Source organism: Oncorhynchus mykiss, chromosome 22 (genome assembly GCF_013265735.2).
Source record: "Oncorhynchus mykiss isolate Arlee chromosome 22, USDA_OmykA_1.1, whole genome shotgun sequence".
NCBI classification, from domain to species: Eukaryota; Metazoa; Chordata; class Actinopteri; order Salmoniformes; family Salmonidae; genus Oncorhynchus; species Oncorhynchus mykiss.
The window spans coordinates 12,941,524-12,952,440 of record NC_048586.1 but is presented as its reverse complement, the minus strand read 5'-3'; the positions used below and the strand labels follow the sequence as shown (position 1 = coordinate 12,952,440).

Sequence of the window (10,917 nt, the reverse complement as noted above, 5' to 3'; positions counted from 1 at the left end):
GAAAAACTATTGGAACCATGTCCGGGTTTTACCGCTAGTTTATTGTGTATTATGACTCACACTGTGGTACTCAATTGACTCCTTGAAGGACAGCTCAACTCTTCTTGTCCCAGAATCGGCCAGGATGCATCGCGCGGCCCATTAACGACACATGGGCGAAGCACACAATTGGCGTTAATTCGATGCTAGGTTTAGAAACCCTGTGCTTTGGCCTCTTTCTGCGGATGAGAGTTTACTTTCCCTGCCAGAAAACAGGTGATACCGTAAAGTGTTGTGTATTCGCGCACAAATCCGGGGTGTACGGTCCAAACATGCACTCATAATTGACTGTAGCGCATATAAAGCACCCACCCACCGGTGGCTGAAAACACAAACATCGCGGGATGAACGAGTGACGAATTTCCGGTCAAGGTTGGGCCATTTAAAAATCATTCCTTCCTCCCTTGCCCTGCAGGTGTATACTCGTCAGTCGTCAAGTGTACACTTAATTTGAGGGCTGAGGGGATAGGGTGTGTCTTTGGACTGTAAAGCCAGGAGGCTCCTGAAGCGCGGATTGCTTGACTCTTTTTTTGCGAGTGTTGGCTCCTTCAGACCGTCTATCTACATTTATGTTTTCACATGTATATTTTCGCTTCTGCTTTTACGAACAGGTAAACATCACTTTCATCTGAATGGAATTCTCAAGGAACGCAAGGTCTTCAGGTACAATTATTTATTAACGTCCACATTTAGTTCAGATCAAGAAACAGTGTAGCATGTATCATTTTATTATAGAAACACTGTGGCTTTTCATTACTACAGGTCTGTTTTTTAATATCCTAAAAATAGTTTGTTTTGTTCAATAATTTCAAGACTTGTAGACGGCTTATAGACACCAAATACATAAATAATAGTAGTAAATAATAGTAGCCTAGATGTAAAGTGTTGTTCTCCTGTCTCAATTTTGCAACATGCAACCTGATCTTCATGTTTGATGGGATGCAAACCTCACAGTAGTTATGTACAGGATCGAATCGTAGTGTCAACCTTTCCTATTGTGTGAGCAGGACAAGTTTATTTTCTGTATTCGATCTTTTTTGTTTGTTTTTCAGGTCAATAACCAACCATGAGTTAGAAGACTTAGGCTATGTGATGTTTAAAAAATAAGAAGATATGAAACATTTCCTTCTGACTATTTATTTGATGGTGCAGTGTGGCTATGGTAAGTTACCAACACCAATCATTGTTAAGAACAGGTTCAACATCTGACTGTACTGTTTTTGTCACTACCATATATGTTGTTGTAGTGTGTGTGTTATTTAAGCAATAAGGCACGAGGGAGGCCAAAATACCACGGCTAAGGGCTGTTCTTAAGCACGATGCAACGCAGAGTGCCTAGATACAGCCCTTAGCCGTGGTATATTGTTCATATATCACAAAGCCCTGAGGTGCATTATTTCTATTATGAACTGGTTGCCAACGTATGGTATACGGTCTGATATACCATGGCTTTCAGCCAATCAGCATTCAGAACTCAAACCTCCCAGTTTATGATAAGTATTATGATCTGGGTGGTTCGATCCCTGAATGCTGATTGGCTGACAGCCATGGCATATCAGACCATATACCACGAGTATGACAAAACACTTTTACATTTGAATTTTTACTGCTCTAATTACGTTGTTGTAATAGTTTATAATAGCAATAAGGCACCTCAAGGGTTTGTGATATAAGGACAATATACCATGGCTAAGGGCTGTATCCAGGTGTTGCGTCGTGCCTAAGAGCAGCCCTTAGCCATGGAATATTGGCCATATACCACACCCCCTCGGGCCTTATAGATTAAATATTCCACCTTATATTTCTGGCAGCTGTTTTTGTACTGAACTGGAAAATAAAATATTTTAGTGGCGCAGTGGTCTAATACCCTGACTACAACGCTTGTGTCACGTGCGCAAGCGTTGAAAAATAAATGTAGGAATCTATATTATTCAATTATTGCACCCACACTGCTCGCACACGTCAACGAGCGTCTGCATTGCCAAGGGCTAAAATAGAAGTCATTCCTATTTCTGACGCAGATCGCGCTGCAAGTCCTGCCTCTCCCATCTCCTCATTGGTTTATAGAAGCAGGTACCCACGTGCCATCTCCTCATTGGTTATACCCACATGGGTGATTGAAAGACGAACTGTTGCTGGTTGTCGTGGTAATACTATGAAAGTTTAGATGCCAATCACCATATAAGTTAAACATGAAAAATCCTGGAAGGAGGAGCGATGACTAGAAACAATTCGGTTGACCGTTTTTATGTGTGGATTAATTGTCGGAGTTGAGGACCTTGTGCATTTCAGGTAAAATAACAACCTAATGTTTATATTCCAGGACAAATTAGCTAGCTGCAAGCTAATGCTTTTCTGCCTTTCCCCAAATGAATGTCATTGGTTCAGAGTTTGTTTTGATATTTCAACCTGCGTGTCAGGATCGCGTTTGGTGTAGGGGGACAAAATACATTTATGCACGATGGCGCACGCACGCAGCTGGTTTGTGTTCCGTGTAAGGCACTGCAGTGTTTGAGGCGTCACTACAGATCCGGGTTCGATCCCGGGCTGTGTAGCAGCTGGCCGCGAGGCAGTGCACAATTGGCCCAGCGTCGCCCGGGTTAGGGGAGAGTTTGGCCGGCATGTCCTTGTCCCAGCAACTCCTGTGGTGCGCTGGGCGCATGCACACTGACACGGTCGCCAGTTGTACTGTGTTTCCTCTGACACATTGGTGCAGCTGGCTTCCGGGTTAAGTGAGCAGTGTGTCAAGAAGCAGTGCGGCTTGGCAGGGTCGTGTTTCGGAGGACGCATGGCTCTCGACCTTCGATCTGCCGAGTCCGTACGGGAGTTGCGGCGTTGGGACAAGATTGTAACTACCAATTGGATATCACGAAATTGGGGAGAAAAAGGGGTAAAAAATAATAATAAAAGAACCGGTTCAATATAGCATTCCAGTTTTACTGCCAGATACTATCAGCAAGTTATGTATTTACTGTGCCTACCTACTTTGCCTCGGACAAGACACTGTGAACATTTGCTCTCACATATATACAGTGCCTTGCGAAAGTATTCGGCCCCCTTGAACTTTGCGACCTTTTGCCACATTTCAGGCTTCAAACATAAAGATATAAAACTGTATTTTTTTGTGTAGAATCAACAACAAGTGGGACACAATCATGAAGTGGAATGACATTTATTGGATATTTCAAACTTTTTTAACAAATCAAAAACTGAAAGATTGGGCGTGCAAAATTATTCAGCCCCCTTAAGTTAATACTTTGTAGCGCCACCTTTTGCTGCGATTACAGCTGTAAGTCGCTTGGGGTATGTCTCTATCAGTTCTGCACATCGAGAGACTGAAATTTTTTCCCATTCCTCCTTGCAAAACAGCTCGAGCTCAGTGAGGTTGGATGGAGAGCATTTGTGAACAGCAGTTTTCAGTTCTTTCCACAGATTCTCGATTGGATTCAGGTCTGGACTTTGACTTGGCCATTCTAACACCTGGATATGTTTATTTTTGAACCATTCCATTGTAGATTTTGCTTTATGTTTTGGATCATTGTCTTGTTGGAAGACAAATCTCTGTCCCAGTCTCAGGTCTTTTGCAGACTCCATCAGGTTTTCTTCCAGAATGGTCCTGTATTTGGCTCCATCCATCTTCCCATCAATTTTAACCATCTTCCCTGTCCCTGCTGAAGAAAAGCAGGCCCAAACCATGATGCTGCCACCACCATGTTTGACAGTGAGGATGGTGCGTTCAGCTGTGTTGCTTTTACGCCAAACATAACGTTTTGCATTGTTGCCAAAAAGTTCAATTTTGGTTTCATCTGACCAGAGCACCTTCTTCCACATGTTTGGTGTGTCTCCCAGGTGGCTTGTGGCAAACTTTAAACAACACTTTTTATGGATATCTTTAAGAAATGGCTTTCTTCTTGCCACTCTTCCATAAAGGCCAGATTTGTGCAATATACGACTGATTGTTGTCCTATGGACAGAGTCTCCCACCTCAGCTGTAGATCTCTGCAGTTCATCCAGAGTGATCATGGGCCTCTTGGCTGCATCTCTGATCAGTCTTCTCCTTGTATGAGCTGAAAGTTTAGAGGGACGGCCAGGTCTTGGTAGATTTGCAGTGGTCTGATACTTCTTCCATTTCAATATTATCGCTTGCACAGTGCTCCTTGGGATGTTTAAAGCTTGGGAAATCTTTTTGTATCCAAATCCGGCTTTAAACTTCTTCACAACAGTATCTCGGACCTGCCTGGTGTGTTCCTTGTTCTTCATGATGCTCTCTGCGCTTTTGATGGACCTCTGACACTATCACAGTGCAGGTGCATTTATACGGAGACTTGATTACACACAGGTGGATTGTATTTATCATCATTAGTCATTTAGGTCAACATTGGATCATTCAGAGATCCTCACTGAACTTCTGGAGAGAGTTTGCTGCACTGAAAGTAAAGGGGCTGAATAATTTTGCACGCCCAATTTTTCAGTTTTTGATTTGTTAAAAAAGTTTGAAATATCCAGTAAATGTCGTTCCACTTCATAATTGTGTCCCACTTGTTGTTGATTCTTCACAAAAAAATACAGTTTTATATCTTTATGTTTGAAGCCTGAAATGTGGCAAAAGGTCGCAAAGTTCAAGGGGGCCGAATACTTTTGCAAGGCACTGTATATACCCACCCACAAACAGTCTGTGTCTGTGGGCAGTATAGTGGTACCATATACTGTATGTTATCTTTATGAGTTTGATTGTAATGGCCCTCACTGTACTACCTTCTTCCTTTCAGCCCTGTGCTCCCTCCCTGCTCCAGTCAATGTTTCCATAGAGTCCCTCAACTTCCACCATGTTCTACGCTGGAGCGCCGGTCCAGGCACACCTCCTGGGACCGTGTACAAGATCATCCGCAGGTTGTCACAATATTTTTAATGACCGGTTTATTCCCACACCATTCTGTTGTTGAGGTACGCCCAAACCCAGTGCTTTTGCCCAAATGCATTTAGCAGTGGTGGAAACACTGGACAGTTACTTTCAAATTAAAACGGAGTATAATGTCACCTATCGTCATGATTTTGTCTGTGTTAATCTTGTTGGATAATTCTACTACTGCATTGTGGTTACGTTATTGGACTTTAGACAAATGATGTTGATCGGATTCCCATGACACACTTGATATGACTGGGTTGTGGATTGTCTCAGAGGTTAGATGTAATAACACTATAATTACAGTAGTAAATCATTGCTTTTCAGAGTGACAGTCATTGGAAAGTTCAAACTTCAGTCAGAGCATTTTGGGTTTCACTTGTGGAGAAAAGTGTTGGTTTTGGACATAAGCTATAACCTTTACCTTTAACCAACATTAGCCTATTCAGCATAATTTGCCTGTCTTACCAAGTGTGTTGTGGCTGGAAGATTTGACGGCAGTGTGAAGTGTTTTTTTTCTCAAGTATTGCTTTCACTTGACCGTAGATACAGCTTTGTGTCATCGTGGTCGTTGTTTCCACCCTCATAGTATCTGCTCTAGAGACTGTTATGCAGGTGTTACCACTTTAAAAAGGCTGTGAATTTCAAGGAAATTCAATATAATCAACCACTTTCTCTTCTGCTGGGGGTCTGGTGAGGATGCAACAAGTCTTACAGATGAGCTTACTGAAAACACAGCTTTGTTTTGTTTGAACTACAGATACAGTGGGGCAAAAAAGTATTTAGTCAGCCACCAATTGTGCAAGTTCTTCCACTTAAAAAGATGAGAGAGGTCTGTAATGTTCATCATAGGTACACTTCAACTATGACAGACGAAATGAGGAAAAAAATCCAGAAAATCACATTGTAAGATTTTTAATGAATTTATTTGCAAATTATGGTGGAAAATAAGTATTTGGTCACCTACAAACAAGCAAGATTTCTGGCTCTCACAGACCTGTAACTTCTACTTTAAGAGGCTCCTCTGTCCTCCACTCGTTACTTGTATTAATGGCACCTGTTTGAACTTGTTATCAGTATAAAAGACACCTGTCGACAACCTCAAACAGTCACACTCCAAACTCCACTATGGCCAAGACCAAAGAGCTGTCAAAGGACACCAGAAACAAAATTGTAGACCTGCACCAGGCTGGGAAGACTGAATCTGCAATAGGTGAGCAGCTTGGTTTGAAGAAATCAACTGTGGGAGCAATTATTAGGAAATGGAAGACATACAAGACCACTGATAATCTCCCTCGATCTGGGGCTCCACGCATGATCTCACCCCGTGGGGTCAAAATGATCACAAGAACGGTGAGCAAAAATCCAAGAACCACACGGGGGGACCTAGTGAATGACCTGCAGAGAGCTGGGACCAAAGTAACAAAGCCTACCATCAGTAACACACTACGCCGCCAGGGACTCAAATCTTGCAGTGCCAGACGTGTCCCCCTGCTTAAGCCAGTACATGTCCAGGCCCGTCTGAAGTTTGCTAGAGAGCATTTGGATGATCCAGAAGAAGATTGGGAGAATGTCATATGGTCAGATGAAACCAAAATATAACTTTTTGGTAAAAACTCAACTTGTCGTGTTTGGAAGGCAATGAATGCTGAGTTGCATCCAAAGAACACCATACCTACTGTGAAGCATGGGGGTGGAAACATCATGCTTTGGGGCTGTTTTTCTGCAAAGGGACCAGGACGACTGATCCGTGTAGAGGAAAGAATGAATGGGGCCATGTATCATGAGATTTTGAGTGAAAACCTCCTTCCATCAGCAAGGGCATTGAAGATGAAACGTGGCTGGGTCTTTCAGCATGACAATGATCCCAAACACACCGCCCGGGCAACGAAGGAGTGGCTTCGTAAGAAGCATTTCAAGGTCGTGGAGTGGCCTAGCCAGTCTCCAGATCTCAACCCCATAGAAAATCTTTGGAGGGAGTTGAAAGTCCGTGTTGCCCAGCAACAGCCCCAAAACATCACTGCTCTAGAGTGTGTGAACCTTGTGAAGACTTACAGAAAACGTTTGCCCTCTGTCAACAAAGTATTGAGATAAAATGTTGTTATTGACCAAATACTTATTTTCCACCATAATTTGCAAATAAATTCATTAAAAAATCCTACATTGATTTTCTGGATTTTTTTTCTCATTTGGTCTGTTACAGTTGAAGTGTACCTATGATGAAAATTATAGGCCTCTCTCATATTTTTAAGTGGGAGAACTTGCACAATTGGTGGCTGACTAAATACTTTTTTGCCCCACTGTAAATACTCATTATGGAATAGGGAAAACTACTGAGTGATATGGGTATACAATTCTGTCTCACAACACTGCGAATGAGATATTATTGAGGTTTGAAGACCACACAAATTTAACTTTTGAATCATTTGCAATTGAACCAAACATACTTTTTGTTAATGAAGTTATTCAACTCACCTGCTCTTTGTTTTATTTGCTAATATTCGGCACCACACACAAATGACCCTCCTTGTTTCTGTCTCAACAGAAGAAACCACAGGCCGCAAGTTCCACATCAAACCAACGTGACAAGTCATAGGCTGGATCTAAAGTTCCCCAAAGAAGAGTATACATTCTGTGTTTCGGCCTTCCACAACCTCTCAGAGTCGCCCGTGGTCGAGACCACCTTCACCCCCTTCACACAGAGTATGTCTGCTCTCCATTTTGTCTTGCCAGTAGGAATGTTAAGATATTTCTTTGCTAGAGATTTCGAATAGGTGTTTGTGTGAGTGCAATTATTTACATTATCCAGGTCGACATTAAATTACACAATCTAGGCATGTATTTGTGTGTGAACGTGTCTGATGTAATGTTTTTGTAAATTGTTTAATCTGTGTGTGAAATGATGCTACAGTACCATTATATCTTACTTAGCTGTTATTGGCTCTCCAATATTGTCTTTGGATGGATGTGGCAACTGCCTGGAAATCAACATCACACTGCTTGAGATAGAAACTATCAAAAAGGTCTATGGGACATCATTATCTTTTGACATCTACTGGAAGAGAGCAGGAGAGACAAAGGTAAAAAAAAAAAAAACAACTAGGCCTATTCTTTCCTTGTCTTCATTGCAGTATCAAATTGTACTATTTTTATGATGTGAACTATAGAGGACCGTTTCATTGTGAATTATTACTCTTCATTCATGTTCATTTCCAGCCCCAAATGACCCAAACAACTCATTTAGCTTACATGCTGGAGAACTTGGAGGTGGGTATGGTGTACTGTGTGAGGGTGTACACAAGGATCATCACCAACCTCAACACACGGTCCTCTGGGTGGAAATGTGCTTACACCAGCATTCTGGAGCCCAACAGAGGTGAATATTGTCTATGGTTTAAGTCAATGTTTCATCCCAATTGCACAGAGCCCCAATTTGATCATGATTCTGTCTCTCTCTCTCTCAGTCCCTGCTGTTGTAGCTGGAGTGTCTGTTGTCCTCATTGTGAGTGGGGTAGGTCTGATGGTTCTCACGTTTGGCCTGTTCTACACGGGGTTCCTGTGCAAGCTGAAGACTCACCAACCCAGAGGACTGGTGAGAAATGGCTACATCTGTAACTAACTACACCTCACAATCTCACTCTTTGTCATTGTTTCAATGTTGATCTGTGGATCTAGGATGTGAATTTGTGGAGCTTAAGAAATGCAAAGCCAATGCAAATACAAAGCCAATTCCTGTAGGAAAATACTGTAAGAGGAACTCTGTCACCCATGTAGTCCACATAAAGGGGTGTACACACAACATCTATAGCCATAAGATTCAGGAATTGACGTCACTGTACCTTTCTGTGTTTAACACAGCCTCTCTCTCCTCCCCCCATGCAGACTGCCCTGGTGGAGGGCCACTTCCTCATCCCAGAGCAGACGATCCCTGACTTGGTCTCTATATCTTCTGCGACAGAGGAACAAGGGAAGGCCCGCAGATCAAAAACACACCATGACAGAGAGAACTCTAACCAAGCAGGGGAGGAGGAGGAGGATGAAGATGAAGATGAAGAGGGGGGAAACGACGGCTACATGGACCGCGCTGCGGGGCTCTCCTCTGACAGCAGCTCCAGCACCACACAGTCCCAGGATGCATCAGGGGCCAACGTAGCCATCCTTGACACAGCAGGGCATTCTGTGGGATTGAGTTCTGCTGCTGCTGCTGAGGAGGAAAGGGAAGCCCCTGTGGGTGTGATGGTGCTAGGATGTCAGGCTCAGGGAGAGGTCACAGGTGAACAGGCGAGGGTCATTTCCAGCTTTGACGGAGACCGACCCAGGCCTTTGGGACTTGGATGGTTGGGTGGAGAGGAGGAGGAGGAGGAGAAAGAAAGAGAGGTGGAGGAGAAGGAGACCTCTGGTAATGTCAATCTGTTCTCTGTGACTCTGGGGGCATTAAAGAGGGAAGAGGAGGGCGAGTGTGAAGAGGAGACAGACTTTCTGTTAGAATTTTCGAAACAGGAGCAGAAGCCTCAACTTCCCATAGACTCCTTACAGAGGAACTTACGACCGGGCAGCATGAGATCTCAGAGTGAGATACAGGAGGATACAGGCCTAGTACTGACACTGCCAAAGACAGTCTGCACATGGATATACTCTGAATATTCAAATAGACATGCTGACAGCAGCACAGAGACACACTCTGGCTACCTTGTAACGCACACAGGCACTGTGCAGGCTGACAATGAGACAGAAGAAGAGGAGGAAGAGGAAGACTTCTCAGGGTACATGGGACATTGATTATTGTGTGTGTGGCTCTGTGTAATAGTGTTCCTTAGCCGATAACTGCACAGATATTCCACTTGGTTGGATATCCTGTCACACATAAGCCTACATTCCTTCCCAATTATTGCCTTCTGTTGAGGATGTGAATGTAAAATAATAATTTCCATAAAATGCCATGCACTTATTTTTGTATGTCGGTTTTATTTATTGTAATGTAAGTGCAATTTCATGAGAGAAGAATGAGAGCTCAGATCAAATTGTTACGCCATCTTAACCAACTTAATTTGGCCGACTTAATTTGGCATCAATGCGCTATTGACTCTTCCCCAATGATTGTATACACTACAAGACCAAAAGTATGTGGACATCTGCTCGTCGAACATCTCATTCCAAAATCATGGGCATTAATATGGAGTTGGTCCCCCTTTGCTGCTATAACAGCCTCCACTCTTCTCGGAAGGCTTTCGACTAGTTATTCAAACATTGCTGCGAGGACTTAGTGAGGTCAGGCACTGATGTTTGGTGATTAGGCCCGGCTCGCAGTCGGCATTCCAATTCCTCCAAAAGGTGTTCGATTGGGTTGAGGTCAGGGGCTCTGTGCAGTTCAGTCAAATTCATCCAAACCAATCTCGATAAACTATTTCTGAATGGACCTCGTTTTGTGCACAGGGGCATTGTCATGCTGAAAAGGAAAGGGCATGTTGCCACAAATTTGGGAAGCACAGAATCGTCTAGAATGTCATTGTATGCTATGGCGTTAAGATATCGCCTCACTGGAACTAAGGGGCCTATCCCGAACCATGAAAAACAGCCACAGACCATTATTCCTCCTCCACTAAACTTTACAGTTTGTACTATGTATTGGGCAGGTAGCGTTCTCCTGGCATCCTCCAAACCCAGATTCGTTCGTCGGAATTCCAGATGGTGAAGCGTGATTCATCACTCCAGAGAAGGCGTTTCCACTGCTCCAGAGTCCAATGACAGCGAGCTTTGCACCACTCCAGTCAATGCTTGGCATTGTACATGGTGATCTTAGGCTTGTGTGCAGCTACTCGGCAATGGAAACCCACTTCATTGTTGCTTCCAGATGCAGTTTGGAACTCTGTAGTGAGTGTTGCAACCGAGGAAAGGCCATTTTTACACACTTCAGCGTTCAGTGAGCTTGTGTGGCCTACCACTTTGCGGCTGAGCTGTTGTTGTTCCTAGACGTT

General features: G+C 43.4%; 1 protein-coding gene across 1 annotated transcript; it reads left to right on the top strand.

Annotated features, from left to right (window-relative positions):
• The first annotated feature begins 343 nt into the window (after positions 1–343).
• On the top strand, positions 344–9,890 carry LOC110501425. The gene is made up of 9 exons (XM_021578987.2): positions 344–411; positions 651–702; positions 1,092–1,201; positions 4,809–4,929; positions 7,488–7,645; positions 7,874–8,022; positions 8,159–8,318; positions 8,407–8,534; positions 8,825–9,890. Exons 3-9 carry the CDS (start codon positions 1,153–1,155, stop codon positions 9,719–9,721), a joined length of 1,662 nt encoding a protein of 553 aa, XP_021434662.2. The 5' UTR covers positions 344–411; positions 651–702; positions 1,092–1,152; the 3' UTR covers positions 9,722–9,890.
• The last annotated feature ends 1,027 nt before the right edge of the window (positions 9,891–10,917 follow it).